A 22,741-nucleotide genomic window follows, 5' to 3' on the forward strand; every position below is an offset into this window, starting at 1 on the left:
GAAACTGACATTACTTTTACGCGACATGTTACTAGCATGTGTCTTTGTAAATACCGATGATCGTCCTTGCCACTCGCATAGTTGTTAACTATACATTGTCTGAATTGAGAGAATAAAATGATTTGGCCGGTCGCATCACCGCTGATACTGTACCATCCCATCTGAAGTGGGCATGCGCAAGATATCCGGACACTTCGAACCCCATCGCTCCCTCACCAGCGTTGGGGAGACAGCAGGTGACAAAATGTTTTGTTAAATTAACAATTTAGGTAACTATTTCAGTTCAACAACCAAACTTTATTGGAGCTTGATACGCAATTAATTATAGCCAGAACCATAGAAAGACGTGAATATTACTTTTAATTTCGTTCCACACACTGAAACAAAAACATTGTTTCGTTTGAAAACTTCAATTCGATTGATTTGTATTTATTTGTATTGTTTTGGATTTAGAGTGGTTTACGCACGGTTTCTTTGGCGTTTGCCAAACTCATTTTAAAATGATTTATTCTTAATTGTTAACCTAATGATATGAATTATATGTTCATCAGGAGACCCTGGGGGCAGATATTCTGTCGAAACTATTTTGGAACGCAGAGGCGAGAGCTCAGCAACGATGGATAACTGACATTTTTACGCGCGTCCGCATCTCCTACGACGTTCCCAAGAACGCCGTTTTTGGACCGTATGAGCTGAAACACACCTCCGTTTATGACAGCATCGCCTTCACTGCTCTCAAGTCTATGGACCGAAGAACGGCACCATACATTTTGAGGGTGAGAACACGTACCAAATCCGTGCGTCTTAAAAGAATGTGTTCCAAACCAATGGTTGGCAAGTTTCTCATGCCCGCATAATTGTTTGAAATGCATCGAACCTTTCACGTAGTAAAATTGTGTATTTTACTTGTTTTTGTATGACAAAGACCCGTTTCTATTTGGCTACACAGGTGGACGCCTCAGCGCACTGATGGTCCAATGTGGCTGCGGCTGGTCCAGTCAGCCTAGAGCGCTGAAGAACAGAACCTGGAGGACTATGTGAAGAACGGACACCTATTCTTTAGAGCCCTCAGGACGATCCAGAAGGAAGAGGAGCGGTTGGTGTGGTACGGGAAAGCCCTGGCCAAGCTTGTTCTCCTAAACCCACTGCAGATACAAAGCAAAGGTATGTCTACATACTCTATGAATGTGTTATTACATAGTAATAAAATATGATGTATTACATTATAGATACACATTGTTCATATAAATGTTCATGATTTTAATACTGACTGCAATTATACATAAATAAGGACATCAAACTATATTTATTCATTACATTTGTACAATTTAAACAGTACTGGCAAAGGTCATGTCAAGCAATATTGGCAGAATAAAGTGATATTAATCCATATCCATCTCTATAACCAGGTACGGGTCCGTACACATGTGCCAACTGTAACCAAAGCTTTGAGACTGAGTTCCCCTTTCTGGAACATCAGAGATTCCTCTGCCCACAGAGACGACCAAACAGCCACAGCACCAGACCTGGTCAAGGCAACACTGACCATGTGAAACCTGACTCCCGTCCTGTTCCTGCCTTCAAACAGAGCCGTCCAGAAACAAGTCCACAGGATAGCAAACCTGCAACAGACTTCCATAACTTAGCCCGGGATATGGAGAATATTAAGACAGGGTCTTCCAGCACCAGGGACTCAGAGACTAGAGGTTCCCTCAAAGGGAGGTAGAGGAGGACACAGAGGTAGAGGAGGACAGGTGTAGTGAGCCACAGCATCGAGTGATAAAGCAGGATCCACTGGAGACAGGATACTGTACTCTGACCATGAAAAGACAACACAGCCCAGTCTCCTGTCACCTGTCCAGTAACATCAACAAGAACAACATCACCAAAGACAGAGCAACCCAACTACACTTACAACAAGGTTCTGGGCCTGAAGACCTCAGATCTTCATCCAGCCTAAGGAACCAGAGCATTCAGCCCGGTAGTGGCCTAGTAGAGCCTCAGAGAGACCCAAAGAAAACAAAGACAGAAACACTCCGGTCTCCATCTCACTCAGAGGAGTTGTCTTCTTTCACTGACTCTGCTACTGTCACCTCTGCCTTCAGCCAGGTCTCTGTCTCTGAGAACAGGAGGAGTGCCTTCTCCCAGCCCCCACGCTCTGTTTCCTTTCCCCAGACTACCCCCCTGCTTGGGAGGGCTAAAACTTCAATCACTCCCTTTACTACTGATCTCCACCGACCGGTGCTGGTCCAGGGTGTTTTGAAACAGAAGCGCCCTCTATACAGCCCAGCAGTTCTCTGGACCAGGACCACAGGCAAATCCCCCCTCCAGGTCCAGATTTCCCTATCCCCGGTGCTCCTGTCCCCCTCCGTCTCACGGCTCCCGCCCCTCTGCCTGACGGCTCAGAACTGGTCTGCCAAATGCAACGCCTCCTTCCGCCTGACCTCAGACCTGGTGCAGCAATATGACCACCACAAGAGGGCGGTGGACGCCACAGAGTCAGGGTATGGGGTGAAACAACAGCAGCACAGGGCGAGAGAGGAGAGGCTCAAGTCTTGCATCTACAACGAGGTCTTCAGACAACGCCATCACCTTGCGGGACACTTGACCTCTCACACATGAGTTCAGTTCAATTAGATCTTATTATTGGTAAGATCTTGATATTTTAATGTTTGATGTGTCATCATATTGATGAAGATACTAATTGGAGAACTAATAAAACACAAACTATTATGTTAATTATTATAATGTAAATTATCAATGCGATTACATTTTATAGTTAAATTTTTTCTCTGAATTCTGTAAAATGTGTCATTTTTGAATGCCATATATTTTTCTATTCTTTTACATCAAATGCTTGTTTTCCACACAAATTACAATAGTTAAAGTGTTATGACTTGATTGTAAGGTCAGTTGCGAACACTAGATGGTGCCAGAGAGCTATTTACAGGGACAGAAAAAAACTCGCTTCAATTTTTCTATTTTATTTTGAAAGAAAAATATACCTATTATTTCATAAGAACTTCATGTAGAGTACCCTGATAAGTAACACATTGGGAGGGAGCAAACAATAAAATATACACGATACAAAACCAAATAGTAAAAAAAGATGAGAATACATAAAAATAAAATATTTATAAAAAGTAATATCTGTAAGGTAAACAAACACATATGATGATACAAAAACATTTAAAAACAGAGTTAACTATTCACAGGCTATTGGGTCATATTCGTATTCCTTTCACCAAAGATGAGATGAGAATATTTTTATGTTCAGCACAAATATTTAAGTAATTTATGACATATACAAATCACACAATTTACTAAGAACAAAAACGTAAAAGAAAAATAGATGACATTTTAAGAACACTGAGCAAGCCAACCAGCAACAAGCTCATGCCACTTCAGAAATACTACTTCAGAAAAGCTTAGAAAATCATCAGTAACCATTTCGACCCATTGGTATAAAAAATAACTGTCATACTGTGTGGGTAGACATGTTACAAATGAATCATCTGTAAAAGAACTGTAATACTGTGTGGGTAGACAAGTTACAAATGAATCATCTGTTAATGTACAGTGCGAGAGGCAAGATTTTCAGTTCTCCAGCCATAGAAGGAGGCATCCTTAATCTGAGTGCTTGAAAAGGGTTATTTTCCCCATCCTTTGTGAAAATCTTAATCTTCCAGACCCTGTCAACCGTGAGCCTCTTGTTGCGAGGATCGCCCAGTGTCCCACTCATGACCGTCACTCACCGATGCTCTCTATGCAGTAGGGATGTCCTGAAACACAGGACACATAACACAATGGTATTATTTAAATAAACACTGTGCCTTGTATGAGTGCAAAACCTTGAGTGAAGTTGACATTAAGTTAGTAAAGTGAACTAAAGTAAAGTTACACACCTGAGAGACCTCCGACTGTCTTTTTCCAGGTGGTTCTCTGGACCTTCGGTCTCATAGGAGGCCAAGTGCAGCTCATCCTCGGTGAAGACAGGTGTAGTGACCAGGTATTGGAGGATCTTCCTGTCTCTCTCAAAGGGACACATCACCTGACGCCACACCAGGAACTCACTGACCTGCTTCGCCAGGTCCCACAGTTTCTATAGAGAAACAGGAAATGAACAATATTGACAACAATGCCCTTTTGCCCACTACTAAAAGCGTAGTAGAAGATGAGTATTGTCATTATCAATAACCCCAACAATAATGCATCCCGTACATTTCAGTAAGACTCACCTCAAAGTTGACATGACCGTTGGGTAGTCGGCTGGCACATCCCTCATTGAGGAAGTAGATGTCCTTGATGAGAAGGCTGAAGAATGGAATGACTATTTTCTCCTGGTTGCTGTGGGCTGTGATAGACCTCTGGGTGGCTCCTCGCAGGGCAGTACGGTAGTTGTTGAAGTTACTAGACGGGTCCATTTGGTGCTCCAGTATGTCAAATTTGTCTGTGTTGACTTTGTTCCAGGTCTTCTTCAGGCGGGACACAGGACTCATGTTCATTCCGGCTATGGGGAGAAGAGACCAGGGTTTGGAATTCCATTTCAATTCAGTGAATTCAGGAAGTAAACTGAAATTCCAATTCTAAGCATACTATTGCAGAATATTGAAATCCTTCTAGAGCCCTGTATTGTAATTTACTGATGATGGCCATGAGTGAGTTGAAGTTGCCGATGTTATAGCATTCTCTAGCCACGTCTATGAAGAACTCCAAGGCCCGGGCTCTATGCTTCTTCTTTACAGGCTGGAAGGAAGAAAAACACAAAACCATGGGAACAGAGTCAGAAAGAAAGGATGACAGAAAGAGAATGGTTGTGGGGAGAGAGACAGAGATAGAGAGAGCTAAAGAGCGAGAGCAAGAGACAGAGACAGAAAGTAAGTAAGAAAGACAGAGAGCACTCACCATGCAGATTTCAGTAGCCACCAGGTAGCTGAGTCTGTTAAACCAAGCTACATAGGCCTCCAGGTTAGTAGTCTTGCGTTTTCGGAAGAAACTCTGAGGGGGAAAGAAAGTTCATGGTTACTTTTCAACTTATTATCTAGCTGAATTACAACATTGAACTGCTGTTGTAGCAATCCAGTGAATTCTGTTTATTTTCTTGTAAAATTAATGTGGTCTAGAGTTGTTTCTCTCAGTCAGTTCTTGGCTACTTGTTGTGATGTACTCTGTTGATGATTGTTAACAGGCTAACACAATGATAGTCAGCCACAACCCATTCAATAACCTCCCCCTAATGACTGACATATGGTCTCTTATGTAACAAGTGGAAGGTAGTGGACAATGTTATGTACACGGTAGTGGACCAGGCCTACTTTATGGTTGTCCAGGGGATCTTTCACACCAAAGGCTTGGATGAACTCCTCTGGTCCAATAAAACTCAGTCTGTCCTGGAATTGGAAAAATCATAAGGTATAAACTCAATATTCTTATATTCACGTTACTTGATGGATCAAGTTTATGTATAAGAGAAACTTTAAGTTAACAATAACTTCTAATTTAAACAGAAATGCCATTCAGTTTCAACTTCTCTGAACACCACATGTCTAGAAGGTACATATACAATATAATCTCTCCTCACCAGTTCAATGTGTGTGAGCTGCTGGGCTAGTATAAAGGCATCATCACAGACACTGAGGACATCATTCCGCTGTCCGTTCTGCTGCTTGGCCTTCAGAGCGGTGGGTCTCTCTGCTGTGGAGGCGTTGAGCGTGGCGATCGCCTCCTCATACCGACCCAGAGCAGCCAATCTCCGGATCAACCGCTGAGTCATCTGCTGCATGGCCCGCCATGAGTACTGATATAAAACAACTTCAAATGAGTACTTATATAAAACAACATCAAGAGAGATTTGAGTACTGATATAAAACAACATCAAGAGAGATATGAGTACTGATATAAAACAACAACAAATGAGTACTGATATAAAACAACATCAAATGAGTACTGATATAAAACAACATCAAGAGAGATATGAGTACTGATATAAAACAACATCAAGAGAGATATGAGTACTGATATAAAACTACATCAAGAGATATGAGTACTGATATAAAACAACATCAAATGAGTACTGATATAAAACAACATCAAATGAGTACTGATATAAAACAACATCAAATGAGTACTGATATAAAACAACATCAAGGGATATGAGTACTGATATAAAACAACATCAAGAGATATGAGTACTGATATAAAACAACATCAAGAGATATGAGTACTGATATAAAACAACATCAAGAGATATGAGTACTGATATAAAACAACATCAAATGAGTACTGATATAAAACAACATCAAGAGATATGAGTACTGATATAAAACAACATCAAATGAGTACTGATATAAAACAACATCAAGAGAGATATGAGTACTGATATAAAACAACAACAAGAGAGATATGAGTACTGATATAAAACAACATCAAGAGAGATATGAGTACTGATATAAAACAACATCAAGAGATATGAGTACTGATATAAAACAACATCAAGAGATATGAGTACTGATATAAAACAACATCAAATGAGTACTGATATAAAACAACATCAAGAGAGATATGAGTACTGATATAAAACAACAACAAGAGAGATATGAGTACTGATATAAAACAACATCAAGAGAGATATGAGTACTGATATAAAACAACAACAAGAGAGATATGAGTACTGATATAAAACAACATCAAGAGATATGAGTATTGATATAAAACAACATCAAGAGATATGAGTATTGATATAAAACAACATCAAATGAGTACTGATATAAAACAACATCAAGAGATATGAGTACTGATATAAAAACAACATAGAGAGAGAAATCAAATCAAATGTTACTAGTCACATGCGCCGAATACAACTGTTGTAGACCTTACAGTGAAATGCTTACTTACGAGCCCCTAACCAACAATGCAGTTTCAATAAAATATGGATAAGAATAAGAGATAAAAGTAACAAGTAATTAAAGAGCAGCAGTAAAAAAATAACAATATATACAGGGGGGTGGCGGTACATAGTCAATGTGCGGATGCACCGGTTAGTTGAGGTAGTATGTACATGTAGGTATAGTTAATCTACCTACACTCAGTGGCCAGTTTATTAGTTACACTCCCCAGATCGTGAAAATGGTTTGCTCCTACAGACAGTAAGTCACATGGCCGTGGCTTGCTATATAAAGCAGGCAGACAGGCGTCAAGGCATTCAGTTACTGTTCGATTGAATGTTAAAATGGGCAAAACGACAGACCTAAGCGGCTTTGAGGTTCTAGTATCTCAGAAACAGCCGGCTTCCTGGGCTTTTCACACACAAAAGTGTCTAGGGTTTACCGAGAATGGTGCAACAAACAAAAAACATCCAGTCAGCGGCAGTCCTGTGGGCGAAAACAGCTCGTTGATGAGAGGTCAATGGAGAGTGGCAAGATTCGTGCAAGCTAACAGGCCTGCCACAAACAGGCAAATAACGGCGCAGTACAACAGTGGAGGGCAGAATAGAATCTTGGAACACACAACTCGTCGGTCCTTATCACAGAAGGGATATTTCAGCAGACGACCACCCCGGGTTCCACTCCTATCAGCTTAAAACAAGAAGAAGCTGCTCCAGTTGGCATGCGAGCAACAACACTGGACAATTGAGGAGTGGAAAAACATTGACTGGTCTGACGAATCCCGGTTCCTGTTGCGTCATGCTAATCGCAGAGTCAGGATTTGGCGTAAGCAGCATGAATTCATGGCCCCATCCTGCCTGGTATCAACGGTACAGGCTGGTGATGGTGGTGTAATGGTATAGGGAATGTTTTCCGGGCACACGTTATGGCCCTTGATACCAATTGAGCAACGTTTGAACACCACCCCTTATAGAATCCATGCCCCAAATAATTCAGGCTGTTTTGGAGGCAAAGGGGGGTCTGACCCAGTACACTAGATGGGTGTACCTAATAAACTGCCCATTGAAAATGTACTGTATACACATATTGATATAACAACGTAAAGAGGAGCTCAATTTATGTACTGAACACAACGGAAAGAGAATATGAAATGTAATATATGTACCGTATATTTCTACATAGTCTAGTTCAGCACAAACTACAGGAAGGAAAATCAATATCTGTAGATATATCATATACTTACAGATGTAAGATCTTAATTTGATTACCCTGTTGCAGGAGAAATTTCCTGCAATGCAGAACATTTAAAACTTGTAGTGTATTTGAGGTTTAAAAAGGCTTCTGAGGTTTGTAATTTCCACTTTGAAATTTCAGACTTGATTTTCCCTGGTGAAAAATGTATCAACCCCTACAAAAATGTCCATTAATTATCCACATAATAATTAACATTTCCTGTTGTTGCAGGATTATTTTCCTGCTGTAGCAAACAGGCTCCAATTACGATCCTACATCTGTACATCAATGTATACTTGTATAGCCACAAGAGAGAGAAATCAATATCAAGGTATATCTTTATTTGTGCTGATATAATGACGAGGGCACTGAGTTCATTATCTGGCTCCGGAATTTGTGAACTTGTTATGGGTGTGTATTCTCACCTCCTATGCTACAAATGTAGGATCTTAATTTGATCACTCTTTTGTCGCTGACAATTTTCCTGCACGGCAGGAAATTAAACTTGTGGTCTATTCAAGGTTTAAAAAGGCTTCTAAAGTTTGTAATTTCCACTTAATATTAAACTTGACTTACCCTAAGGAAAAATGTATAAAACTCTACAAAAAATGTCCATTAAAAATCCACATAATAATTCACATTTCCTGTTGCTACAGGATAATTTTCCTGCTGGAGCAAACGGGCTCAAATTAAGATCTGACATCTGTATCTATATTGATATAACACATGGAACACATGGAACCCATGGAACACACTGAACACATATAATGACATACAGTAACACATGAGTGACACATACAGTACCAGTCAAAAGTTTGGACACACCTACTCATTCAAGGGTTTTTCTTTATTTTTACTATTTTCTACATTGTAGAATAATAGTAAAGACAGCGAAACTATGAAATAACACATATGGAATCATGTAGTAACCAAAAAAGTATTAAACAAATCAAAATATATTTTATATTTGAGGTTCTTCAAAGTAGCCACCCTTTGCCTCGATGATAGCTTTGCACACTCTTTGCATTCTCTCAACCAGCTTCATGAGGTAGTCACCTGGAATGCTTTTCAAGTAATTATTAACTAATTTGTGGAATTTCTTTCCTTCTTAATGCTTTTGAGCATTAAGGTAGGGGTGGTATACAGGGGTGGTTTATAGAAGATAGCCCTATTTGGTAAAATAATTTGTGATAAATAAGGTGTCTGATGTCAAACTCAACTGTAACTGGTCAAATTAGATGTCTGATGTCACATCTCTAATGAGTCAGTCAGTTAAAGGTTATGTCAGGGTGCTGACCTCATCTCCTCTGGCCAGATGATGGCTCATCTCTTTCAGGCAGAGCATCATCCTCTCATCTCTGAAGTCATAGGGAAACGTCTCTGTCCACTCAGTCAGCAGCTGCACGATCTTTGGAGCAACGTCCCGTATTCTGATCTGAGGACAACAAGGAGAAAGACATGCTAGTGTGAGACCGACTGTAAGGAGGTGGTGTCCACTCCTGGTTGTTAAGAACAACTCTGTGTGTGTGTGTGTCTGCGCTGTGTGTTTGTGTGTGCGTTCCTGCAGGGTTGTGGCTGCGTGTTTGTCTGTGTATGCATGCGTGTGTGTGTCTGTTAGCTACCTTATCAAGCAGCAGGTCTCCAGATCGATGCTGCTCCACACACAGGTGACAAAGCCGAGACATGAGCTCGTAGGGGTGGAGGAAGAGACGGGAACTCAGCAGGAAGGTGAAGACGTACGATCTCTGATGGAGAACAAGAAAAAAGATCATCAACAACAACTCATGTTGTCATCAACCCAGTATCAACCCAGTATCAACCCAGTATCAACCCAGCATAAAGCCAGTATCAACCCAGTATCAACCCAGCATAAAGCCAGTATCAACCCAGTATCAACCCAGCATAAAGCCAGTACCAACTCAGTATCAACCCAGCATAAACCCAGTATCAACCCAGTATCAACCCAGCATAAACCCAGTATCAACCCAGCATAAAGCCAGTACCAACCCAGTATCAACCCAGCATAAACCCAGTATCAACCCAGCATAAAGCCAGTATCAACCCAGCATACACCCAGTATCAACCCAGTATCAACCTAGTATCAACCCAGTATCAACCCAGCATACACCCAGTATCAACCCAGCATACACCCAGTATCAACCCAGTATAAACCCAGTATCAACCCAGCATACACCCAGTATCAACCCAGCATAAAGCCAGTATCAACCTAGCATAAAGCCAGTATCAACCTAGCATAACGCCAGTATCAACCTAGCATAAAGCCAGTATCAACCTAGCATAAAGCCAGTATCAACCCAGCATAAAGCCAGTATCAACCCAGCATAAAGCCAGTATCAACCCAGCATAAACCCAGTATCAACCCAGCATAAACCCAGTATCAACCCAGTATCAACCCAGTATCAACCCAGCATAAAGCCAGTATCAACCCAGCATAAACCCAGCATAAAGCCAGTATATACCCAGCATAAACCCAGTATCAACCCAGCATAAACCCAGTATCAACCCAGCATAAAGCCAGTATATACCCAGCATAAACCCAGTATCAACCCAGCATAAACCCAGTATCAACCCAGCATAAAGCCAGTATCAACCCAGCATAAAGCCATTATCAACCCAGCATAAACCCAGTATCAACCCAGCATAAAGCCAGTATCAACCCAGCATAAACCCAGTATTAACCCAGCATAAAGCCAGTATCAACCCAGCATAAACCCAGTATCAACCCAGCATAAACCCAGTATCAACCCAGCATAAAGCCAGTATCAACCCAGCATAAAGCCATTATCAACCCAGCATAAACCCAGTATCAACCCAGCATAAACCCATTATCAACCCAGCATAAAGCCAGTATCAACCCAGCATAAAGCCAGTATCAACCCAGCATAAAGCCAGTATCAACCCAGTATCAACCCAGTATCAACCCAGCATAAAACCAGTATATACCCAGCATAAAGCCATTATATACCCAGCATAAAGCCAGTATATACCCAGCATAAAGCCATTATATACCCAGCATAAAGCCAGTATCAACCCAGCATAAAGCCAGTATATACCCAGCATAAACCCAGTATCAACCCAGCATAAAGCCAGTATCAACCCAGCATAAAACCAGTATCAACCCAGCATAAAGCCAGTATCAACCCAGCATAAAGCCAGTATATACCCAGCATAAACCCAGTATCAACCCAGCATAAAGCCAGTATCAACCCAGCATAAACACAGTATCAACCCAGTATCAACCCAGTATCAACCCAGTATCAACCCAGCATAAAGCCAGTATCAACCCAGCATAAAGCCAGTATCAACCCATCATAAACACAGTATCAACCCAGTATCAACCCAGCATAAAGCCAGTATCAACCCAGTATCAACCCAGTATCAACCCAGTATCAACCCAGTATCAACCCAGCATAAAGCCAGTATCAACCCAGTATCAACCCAGTATCAACCCAGCATAAACACAGTATCAACCCAGTATCAACCCAGCATAAAGCCAGTATCAACCCAGCATAAAGCCAGTATCAACCCAGCATAAACACAGTATCAACCCAGCATAAAACCAGTATCAACCCAGTATCAACCCAGTATCAACCCAGCATAAAGCCAGTATCAACCCAGCATAAACCCAGCATAAACATAGTATCAACCCAGCATAAAGCCAGTATCAACCCAGCATAAACCCAGTATCAACCCAGCATAAAGCCAGTATCAACCCAGCATAAAGCAAGTACCAACCCAGCATAAACACAGTATCAACCCAGCATAAACACAGTATAAACCCAGTATCAACCCAGCATAAAGCCAGTATCAACCCAGCATAAAGCAAGTACCAACCCAGCATAAACACAGTATCAACCCAGCATAAACACAGTAACAACCCAGCATAAACCCAGTATCAACCCAGCATAAAGCCAGTATGAACCCAGCATAAAGCCAGTATCAGCCCAGCATAAAGCCAGTATCAACCCAGCATAAACCCAGTATCAACCCAGCATAAACCCAGTATCAACCCAGCATAAAGCCAGTATGAACCCAGCATAAAGCCAGTATGAACCCAGCATAAAGCCAGTATGAACCCAGCATAAAGCCAGTATGAACCCAGCATAAACCCAGTATCAACCCAGCATAAATCCAGTATCAACCTAGCACATACTGGCACATTTCCTGCTATTCAGTTGTGAAATCAGCTAATACTATACTGTACATAGTCTACCCATTCGTTCTTGAAGGATAGAACTTATGAATGCTTTATGGACTTCGTTAGTACACACAACACAAAACATAGCTGTATTCTATTTGGCATAACAACAGTTTGTAAAAGTCCATTATTTATGTTTTTGTTGTTGTCATTAGAGTCCCCCTGAGAGATCGTATTGGACCAGAGATAACAGCACTACCATCATGTTCTTGAAGAATGGAAATTCTAATGCATTGAGCCTGTTTTTACCCTATCATAACCCCAAATATGTTTGTATGATTCCATTGTTCATGTTTTATGTTGTTGTTCTTGGACCAGAGATAGCACTCACGTCAGGGTAGTAGTCCACTGTGGGAACTAAATGTTGTATTAGGGCCTCCAGGGAGCCAGAAACAAGACTGTTGTCATGGTAGCACATGTCCCCGTAGCTCACTTCCATGGGCTGGTGGTATTTGTGGAGATTAATGTTGTTGTTATAAGTGCTGGTACTGAACTTGCCAGCATACGGTGTCGTGGGAGGCATGTTGACCTGTTGAAGAGATGTGAAAATATAAAAACAATGTTCAATCTTTGTTTTTCTTCTCTTAAACTCCTAACTGATCACTTTATTTTTCATGCTTTCAATTCAATGTTATTTCCCTAAGAAAGATATTGTGTGTGTGTGTGTGTGTGTGTGTGTGTGTGTGTGTGTGTGTGTGTGTGTGTGTGTGTGTGTGTGTGTGTGTGTGTGTGTGTGCTTGCGTGTGTAAGAGAGAGAGAAAAGCTGAACTGTAACAACTTATGTAATAAGTACTAGCAGTGTGTGTGAAGTTACTATAATGTTACCCTATTACTGTATGTCAACACCATGCTGGTATAAGCCTGACTGCGTCACTGTCTCATATCCCTTCTACTGCTTAGTCTACACCATGCTGGTATAAGCCTGTTTATGCCACTGTCTCATTCAACCGACATCCTGGCACATTCTAACCCTGATCTCGTTCTCCCTGCTGGCTTCCTTAACACTGTTAAGAGATTAAAGATGCTTTCTTCTTTACTCTGTTCAAACAGGGCTAAAGGAGCCTACGCGAACAGAACCACGGAGCGTTGTATACAGTCCATTCTAATATTTGAGCCGCACTAAAGTACGTAGAACGACGTAGAAAACGACGCTCCGTCGCTGCGTTTGCGTAGTTTGCAACGTGGCCTTTAAGGCGACCTGCTACAACAGGAGCTGACAATCTGAAACACAAGAGCTATTCAACCAATCACCACCCAGCATTACTACTACAGGGACCCCCCACACAATAAAGATTAGATCTACGCTGTAACTGGAAAACAGTAAATGATATGGTATTATCAACAATTTTGTACCATACTGTAAATTAGGATGCATTGTGGGAAAATGTTGTGGACGGGGAAATAATTGCTGTATTTTGAATGGTACTGTAATTCCACGCCACACAATACAGTGACCATTAGTGGGTGCATGGTATTGTTGTTTCTGGCTCATTGACATATTTTGAGGTGTGCCTTGTAAGAGGCTATATTTGTTGCACCAGTGAGTGAAAATGCTGTACCAATTTAAAGCATATGTGGTTATAGTGCCCCATCAATTTGTATAGGGGACAGATTGGAATGGCAGCAAGTCTTAAACAGTATTGGTTGAGCATTTTTCCATGTCCTTTTGGTCTATTTTGCCCTGTAGTCACTGCAGTTTGGAAGCCGTTCTTAAGGCCTCTAGAAGTGCAAGTGATATAAAACACCAAATATTAAATAATATACTGTTATGTGTAAAAACACTTTACCTAGGAGCCAACCTGCTTGCACCAATCCCTTGTATTGACAGTAAATTACTGTGAAATGCAAACCCCTCCCCTCAATGAATTTCATTCATCCAATCCGATTACGGTAGCGTTTACTTTTTTTAACCATATAATACAGTCAATTTTACGGTATTGTACTTGTGTCATTACGTAGCACTTGCTTTGATACCGTCTTTATATTAAAGTAGGAGTACTGTAATATGAAAAATAGAAAAGCTGCCTGTAAGCTACTATCAAATTCACAGTAACCCCTTTACAGTGTACTAGATAGACGTACTACATTTGAATGAAAGTGACATTCTCTGACTGATGCAACAGGCTTACACTAAACTAGCCTGGCTGGGGTTGACTGAGTTTAAAGGTTTATGTGGAAACAGATAAGAACTCAATCTATCTGATAAAGGAGCCAATAAAATAACAGTCAGAAAATAAGACTGATATGCAGTACATTATACTGTATCCATCTTGGATATAACGTCCAATAAGATGGATACTGTTTATAAAATGGAGGGAATAAAATATCTCATTCCCACATGTCCCACCTTGTTTTGCCTGTTCCCTAGTCTAGAAAAAAATAAGAACTCAAATCTGATAGAGAAGCAAATGTAGAGTAATAAAATAAGATAGATATACTATATCCCTCTTGGACATAGTATATAATAAGATGGATATTGTTTTGAAGAAATCTCATGTCCCACCCAGTTATGTTTATTCTCAGCCCAGTATCCAGCTAACTGTAGCAAGCTAACTAACCAATGTACTGTACTGTAGCACAGACAGGATAATCACAACTCACCCAGCCCACTCCCCGGGTACTGTTAATTACTCTTGACTCGTGCGGTCTTATTATGTGGAAAGCAGTCTTCCATAGAACCCTCCTCCTGGGCTGAACCACACTCAGCCACAACACTAGTGAGTAACCTAGGCTAATGCATGCCAGGCAAGTAATTACACAGGCAGGCATTAAACTGCAGACTAAAGCAAAACAATAACACAATTGAAGTACAAAACAACTGAAATTAGCTGTAATTATATCATATATAAGTGACTGGGATTTGTAAGTGATTTTGCAAAGCATTTTTATTTGTAAAAGTCAACATCTGCCATCATAAGCCGTTTTTGCCTTCACTCAAAGTGCAACCTTCAAACCCATTGAAAGCACTGTAATTAGAAATATATTGGGAATGCATAGCATAGCCTAACACTTTTGTCTGGAAAGTTCCCAGCATGTTTCCTTGTTACAAATAATAAGACTTTCATTGTGGACATATTGTGATCAATTTACCCCGACTAGAAAAAACTAACAATTGTAACAATATAAAAAGGATGTAGACTATGTGTATCAAATACAGCTATTCCAAGTCTTTGCAAAATAATATCATATGTAAGAAATTAATCTTCAAAGATATTCCATGGAAATATGTGCACAAAAAGCATACGAATACTACCGACCAGTCTTTTCAGAGCGTGAAATTCCTATTCGTATGGTCCATCCATTGTGTCCATGCAGTCCTTCGAATCACAAGTCATTTGAAACTGTGACCACGACCAGCCGTATTCAAATGCCTTACAGAAAGCGGTGAAACAGCCTATAATAGGCTTAGAGGCGGATCGTTCTGCATGGCAGTAAGCCAATCACAGTGAAGAATCAGAAAAATCGAAACGTTAGCGCACTCTCATTGGTCAGTTTGCCAGCCATCGATTCTCTTTGAACGACATAGGACCATAATGTTACATATAACGTTTTGTGAGAATGAAAAAGTGAAAAGGACATTTGCTAGAGAGATAGAGGGAGTGTGTGAAGGCATATGGCATGGCAAGGTTTTTTGCGCTATCCAACAGCTTTGGTACACCATATGGAGTGTAAAACACAGTACCAGTGAAAAGTTTGGACACACCTACTCATTCAAATGTTTTTCTTTATTTTTACTCTTTTCTACAAAATATAATAATAGTGAATACATCAACACTATGAAATAACACATATGGAATCATGTAGTAACCAAAACAAATCAAAATATATTTGAGATTCTTCAAAGTAGATTAGTCAATACAGAAAATTTGAAGAACTTTGAAAGTTTCTCCAAGTGCAGTCGCAAAAACCATCAAGCGCTATGATGAAACTGGCTCTCATGAGGACCGCCACAGGAAAGGAAGATCTAGATTTACCTCTACTGCAGAGGATAAGTTCATTAGAGTTACCAGCCTCAGAAATTGCAGCCCAAATTTAACACTTCACAGAGTTCAAGTAACACATCTCAACATCAACTGTTCAGAAGAGACTGCATGAATCAAGCCTTCATGGTCGAATTGCTGCAAAGAAACCACTACTAAAGGACACCAATAATAAGAAGAGACTTGCTTGGTCCAAGAAACACGAGTAACATATATTAGAACAGTGGAAATCTGTCATTTGGTGCTCATTATATGTAGGAACTCCTTCAAGAATGTTGGAAAAGCATTCCAGGTGAAGATGGTTGAGAGGATGCCAAGAGTGTGCAAAGCTGTCATTAAGGCAAAGGGCGGCTACTTTTAAGAATGTAAAATATATTTTGATTTGTTTAACACTTTTTTGGTTACTACGTAATTCTATGTGTTATTTAATAGTTTTTATGTCTTCACTATTATTCTACAATATAGAAAATAGTAAAAATAAAGAAAAACCCTTGAATGAGTAGGTGTGTCCAAACGTTTGACCGATACTGTATGTCTAAATTGTATCAGAATACAGTAAACTTTGCAGTTTTACCTTTGAAAATACTTTACAGTAAGAATAAAAAATAGTAAAGCACTACAGTCATGCAATTATTACAGATTTAGGCAAGAACCAAATTAACGATCACACAATTTCAACTAGTGTTTCATTACTGATTATTAGTTATACTTTATAATCTATTAAGTGAAAGTTAATAGTTTATAAACAACTTATAGACCCTTTATAAATGTTACCAATGTATTGGTAATAAAACAATGATACAGCAATTGGACATAAATCAATTGAAATGCCAAATTCACCATAAATCATGACCATTGAAAGTTGATCAATGGAACTTGAGAAACAAACATCTCTCCTGATAACTACAGATGTTTTAGTAGCAATGACCCGCTTCCATAAACAGTGGGCGTGTCCTCTTACAATTGGAGCCTATAGGGAGGAGGTCAGAGACCTGTCAGTGTGTTGGCAGAACAACAACCTCTATCCTCAACATCAGCAAGACAAAGGAGATGATCTTGTTTGACTTTTTAATAATATTTCTCTATTTTCTTTCTCTCTGCATTGTTGGGAAGGGCCCGTAAGTAAGCATTTCACCGTTAGTCAAGACCTGTTGTTTACAAAGCATGTGACAAATACAATGTGATTTGAGTCATATTACATAAAGATGGTTTTATGATTTACAGAGAACAGAATGTGGGCCCCAGGTTGTGGGTGGTATTCATTTACAGCCTCTCAATCATAGTCTTACATCATTGTTCATGCAGGAATAGCCAAAGTCTGCAATGCCTATAGGCTACGTTCTATTCTACTGCACCTACACTCACGCCAGCCACCTGAAAGCACTGCTAGCTGGAGATGGCTTCCGGCTTGGCTTCAGCTTGGTGAGGGCCCTTGTGGAGCCTTTCGATTAGATTCAACCCACAGTGTTAGGGCACGGGGGCCACAGCTTCCCTCAAAGAGAGGCAGTATATAACTCGACTGACACACACACACACACACACACACACACACACACACACACACACACACACACACACACACACACACACACACACACACACACACACACACACACACACACACACACACACACACACACACACTGACATCATAAGCTAGTGGACTGACTGAGTCCTGCCTTCCATAAACACTCAGATTGAGCTTCCACCCACACACTCCTCTCTCTCCCCTCTCTCTCCTCTCTGTATCCCCTCTCTCTCCCCTCTCTCTCCCTCTCTCTCCCCTCTCTCCCCCCTCTCTCTCCCTTCTCTCTCCCCTCTCTCTCTACCCTTGCCCCTCTCTCCTCTCTCTCCCCTCTCTCTCCTCTCACTCCCCTCTCTCTCTTCTCTCTCCCCAATCTCTCCCCTCTCTCCCTTCTCTCTTTTCTCTCTTTATCCCCTCTCTCTCCTCTCTGTATCCCCTCTCTCTCCCCTCTCTCCTCACTCTTCCCTCTCTCTCTCCCCCCCCTCTTTCTCCCCTCTCTCTCCTCTCTCTCTCCTCTCTCTCTCTCCCCTCTCTCCTCTCTCCCCTCTCTTTTCCCTCTCTCCCCCTCTCTCTCTCCCCTCTCTCCCCCTCTCTCTCCCCTCACCCCTCTCTCTTCTCTCTCTCTCCCTTCTCTCCCTTCTCTCTCTTCCTCTCTCTTTCCTCTCTTTATCCCCTCTCTCTCTCCTCTCTTTATCCCCTCACTCTCTCCTCTCACCCTTCTATCTCCTCTCACCCTTCTCTCTCTTCCCTCTCTCCCCTCTCATCTCTCTCTCCTCTCTCTCTCTCTCTCTCTCTCACTCTTCTCTCCCATCTCTCCCCTCTCTCTCCCCTCTCTCTCCTCTCAGGTGAAACCCAGGCAGGACTCATATCACTTCACAATGGACCTCTCTTCTATTACTGATGATGCTTGATGTTCAGTTACGTGATGATGAAAAAGAAGATGAAGGGATGTTGTTTACTGTGTTCTGTTGGTTGAAAATAAATCTGGAGGAGTTGGATTGTTTTGTTTAGTGTAGAAGTCAGGATGTTTTGTAGTTGATGTTTTAAATGTCTTATAAAGTTTTGTTTTACAGTAAGAAACACATCATTTATGGTATTGTACCTCTATTAGTCTGACTTCATAGTACCAACATAACACCAACTCTCATTGCATTGTTCATCATTAGGGCATTAATAACCATGTGCCCTAATAACAATAATAATGTACATGGAAAAAAACACATGATTCTCCAACATTAAGAGAATGGAAGAATAAAATGCTTTATTATTTAAATATTGAAAAAAATCTGTCTACAGACAAAAACAACATAATACAATTTAAAGTCATATGAGGCAGAGTCTTTGTCACGTTCGTTGTATGAGTGAGACCAAGGCGCAGCGTGAGTAGAGTTCCACATAATTTTAATAAACTGAAAATTCTCCAAAACAAAACAATAAAGCACAAACGAAACGTGAAGCTATACAAAATAGTGCAGACAGGCAACGAAACATAGTCAAGATCCCACAAACACAAAAGGGAAATGGCTACCTAAATATGATCCCCAATCAGAGACAACGATAAACAGCTGTCTCTGATTGGGAACCATATTAGGCCAACATAGACATGCAAAAAAAACTAGATAACCCACCCTAGACACTATCACGCCCCAACCAACAAAGAGAAAAAACAGCTTACTATGGTCAGGGCGTGACAGTCTTACAAGTATTAGAAACAGCATTGGATGTGGACCCGGTGGGAACATGTAAGTCTGAGCAAGTGTGATGTCATTAATGTTTATGTAAATGTGATGCAGTGGCGGTCAGTGCCGTTTAAAATGAGGGAGGAGGATTTTTGTTTAATTAGCATGGTCTTATTTTAATTACAGCATAGTGGATGACTATCACTCATATTCCATTCACCCGGTTCAATGTAACAGCGATAGGTTTAGGCTATTGCATGAAACTAGAATTCTCTACAACCTAGCCTATGAATGAAAGTTTACAACGTAGGTGCACACCGGTCGAGAGACAAATTTGAGGTGACAAACAGTGACACATGAACAGACAGTGACACTGTAATCATTTGTCCAACAGTTGCAAACGAGAGTTTCTATTGGACAAATTCAAGTATGTTTATCCCCATTTTGTTCCGTTTGCTTCCGTTTAAGAAAAGTTTTAAAGCAGAATCGGCGGAATGAATACACCCCTGATCATCCGTAAACACACAGCCATGTTGTATTCCTTCTCGCATCCATGCGCTCTTCTCGCATCCTCTCACCTCTTCCCTTCACTTGTGGACTTCAATGCACAACACATCAGCTGTCTGTGACCAGGTGAGAAAACCTTCATATCATAACCGCTAACCGCTATACACAGCCTACATCGTTGTCACCATATTAGCTAAAGTAACGTCATAGTCAGCATAGCTAATAAAACTAACGCATTAGTAAACCTGCTACGGTCATGCAGTAAGCAGTTACACCGGCGGGCCCCAGTTGCAATAAATTAGCAAAATCAAAAGTTTACATTGACTTGGAAGAGTTCCAGTGTTGTGTTGGCTAGTCATAGCCATCTAGGTAACATAGCATCCCTCTGTTTGAGCAGGGTTTCAGTAGGCTAAACTAGCTAGCTGCATTTGCTAGCTAAGTAAGTGAAACTGAAAGTGAAAAAAATTATAATCTCTCTCTATATATATTTCTCTCTTGTTTCTCCTTCATTTTGGAAGAAATTAATTAGCTATTGTCTTTCTCTCACTTTGAGCCATCTACTCACCACATTTTATACACTGCAGTGCTAGCTAGCTATAGCTTATGCTTTCAGTACTATATTAATTCTCTGATCCTTTGATTGGGTGGACAACATGTCAGTTCATGCTGCAAGCTCTGATAGGTTGGAGGATGTCCTCCGGAAGTTGTCATAATTACTGTGTAGCCTCCTAAGTTTTGTGTTGAAGTCAATGTACCCAGAGTAGGATGGAAGCTAGCTGTCCTCTGGCTACACCATGGTGCTACCCTACAGAGTGCTGTTGTGGCTACTGTAGACCTGTCACGATGTTCGTAATAATGATGGTCGGACCGAGGCGCAGCGTACGTAGAGTTCCACATACTTTTAATGAATAAAGTGAAACTTAATCAAATACAAAACAAATAAAGAATAAACAAACCATGACGACAATGCAGTGCTAACAGGCAACTAAACATAAATAATATCCCATAACCCACAGGTGGAAAAATGCAACTTAAGTATGATCCCCAATTAGAGACAACGATTACCAGCTGCCTCTAATTGGAAATCATACACAAACCCCAACAAAGAAAATTAAACCTAGAACCCCACATAGAAATAATAAACTAGACTAAAACCCCTAGTCACTCCCTGACCTACTCTACCATAGAAAACACAGGCTTTCTATGGTCAGGACGTGACAAGACCTTTGCAAAATAGTGTGTTTAATCAATTAGTTGGTGACGTGATTATATTTAGTTAAGTTTATTCTAAAAAGGATAACTTTTTTAAATGTTTTACCATTTAAAAAAATATTAATTCACTGAGGAGGATGGTCCTCCATTGATGTGATGTTGTGAAATTGTTTTTGTCTATGTATGTTTTTGTTAGTTGTAAAAAAATGTTTTAGAAAACACGAGGTCGCCAAACATCAGCGTAGCATGGCCTTGGTGTGTTATTGTGTAAGTGGGATTACAGACGGACCACTTTGTGAGATCAGAGGATAGACTGGCTGGGGTAGAGGGGGGAGACTCCCATTTGACCCGACTAGGTCTAACATGGAGCTTTCTCTGTTAGACAAGTTAGATTTAACGACCCTGCAAAGTATTCTGTCTCCAGCCACTGTCTGACAGAAGGCCTAATGAGTGTCAACTGACACGTTCACTCTGCATGCAACACTGGTATGAATGACACACACACACATGCACACACGCACACAAACAAGAAAAGGATCCAAACATTTCAAAGGTCCCTGTATGCGTGGCAGTCCAGGGTACCGAAAGCATCTCCTTCTCCACACAGCTAGGCTGCTCATGACAGCTGAAACAGAGCAGTACCTAGCCAATTGCTTTGCCCTAGTTTATTGTCAGGCCCGCATACTGGAGGCCACGCCCTGCAAGCCTGTGTACCTGGCCGAGACTGCCAAATATCAGCGCCACCAGCTTGCACCTACACCCGAGGCATCCCAGCGTGCCACGCGGGGCTGGCATTTAAGCAGCTTCTTGGCAAAGACCTGCTCCATGGAGCTGTCAATTGAACAGCCCACTTCCAAACTGAGCACCTCCCCCTGGCCTCCCCCCACAACAACAATATCTGCCGTATTTGGCACACAGAAAAACAAATCAACATCAAACCAGCTTCCCCTTAGACAATAATGTTTATGCACACACACACACACACACACACACACACACACACACACACACACACACACACACACACACACACACACACACACACACACACACACACACACACACACACACACACACACACACACACACACACACACACACACACACACACACACACACACACACATTAACACACACACACTAACACCGGCACAGCACTATGGATGATCACAGAGCTCTTTGTGTGTCAGAGCGATGAGGGACAGAGTTACTAGCCAGAAGTTATACACTCTTTTGGCAGGATCTGGTTGTTTTATACGCCCCCACACACTATGCCCCCCTCCTCCACCCTCTGTTTTCCCCTCCTGTCTGTTTTCAATGAGGACTTCTGGTAAATGGAAAGTGCCAGTGGAGGAGAGCCCCTGTTTCCCGGAGATCATGCACCCTTACTTCTATGTCACATGCAGACATATTCGTTGGAGAATATTGTGATAGAAACACAAGAAGATAGCTGTGTTTCATTGGCTTAGAACTGAGAAGCCATGTGTCTATTTGGAGATGGC

General features: G+C 41.1%; 2 protein-coding genes across 2 annotated transcripts; one reads left to right on the forward strand and one right to left on the reverse strand.

Annotated features, from left to right (window-relative positions):
• Positions 1-190: 190 nt before the first annotated feature.
• On the forward strand, positions 191-2,739 carry LOC129811136 (PR domain zinc finger protein 8-like). The gene is made up of 4 exons (XM_055862347.1): positions 191-269; positions 552-776; positions 950-1,164; positions 1,410-2,739. Exon 4 carries the CDS (start codon positions 1,822-1,824, stop codon positions 2,620-2,622), a length of 801 nt encoding a protein of 266 aa, XP_055718322.1. The 5' UTR covers positions 191-269; positions 552-776; positions 950-1,164; positions 1,410-1,821; the 3' UTR covers positions 2,623-2,739.
• Positions 2,740-2,968: 229 nt separating this feature from the next.
• LOC129811117 (ras-GEF domain-containing family member 1B-B-like) lies at positions 2,969-15,698 on the reverse strand. Its single transcript, XM_055862314.1, has 11 exons — positions 15,594-15,698; positions 12,668-12,865; positions 9,740-9,862; positions 9,415-9,552; positions 5,582-5,797; positions 5,316-5,390; positions 4,906-4,998; positions 4,644-4,746; positions 4,239-4,510; positions 3,906-4,102; positions 2,969-3,782 (listed from the first exon to the last, which is right to left on the reverse strand). The coding sequence occupies exons 2-11, from the start codon at positions 12,857-12,859 to the stop codon at positions 3,752-3,754; spliced, it is 1,440 nt and encodes a 479-aa protein (XP_055718289.1). The 5' UTR covers positions 12,860-12,865; positions 15,594-15,698; the 3' UTR covers positions 2,969-3,751.
• Between the last annotated feature and the right edge of the window lie 7,043 nt (positions 15,699-22,741).

This window comes from Salvelinus fontinalis, chromosome 2, assembly GCF_029448725.1.
Source record: "Salvelinus fontinalis isolate EN_2023a chromosome 2, ASM2944872v1, whole genome shotgun sequence".
NCBI lineage: Eukaryota > Metazoa > Chordata > Actinopteri > Salmoniformes > Salmonidae > Salvelinus > Salvelinus fontinalis.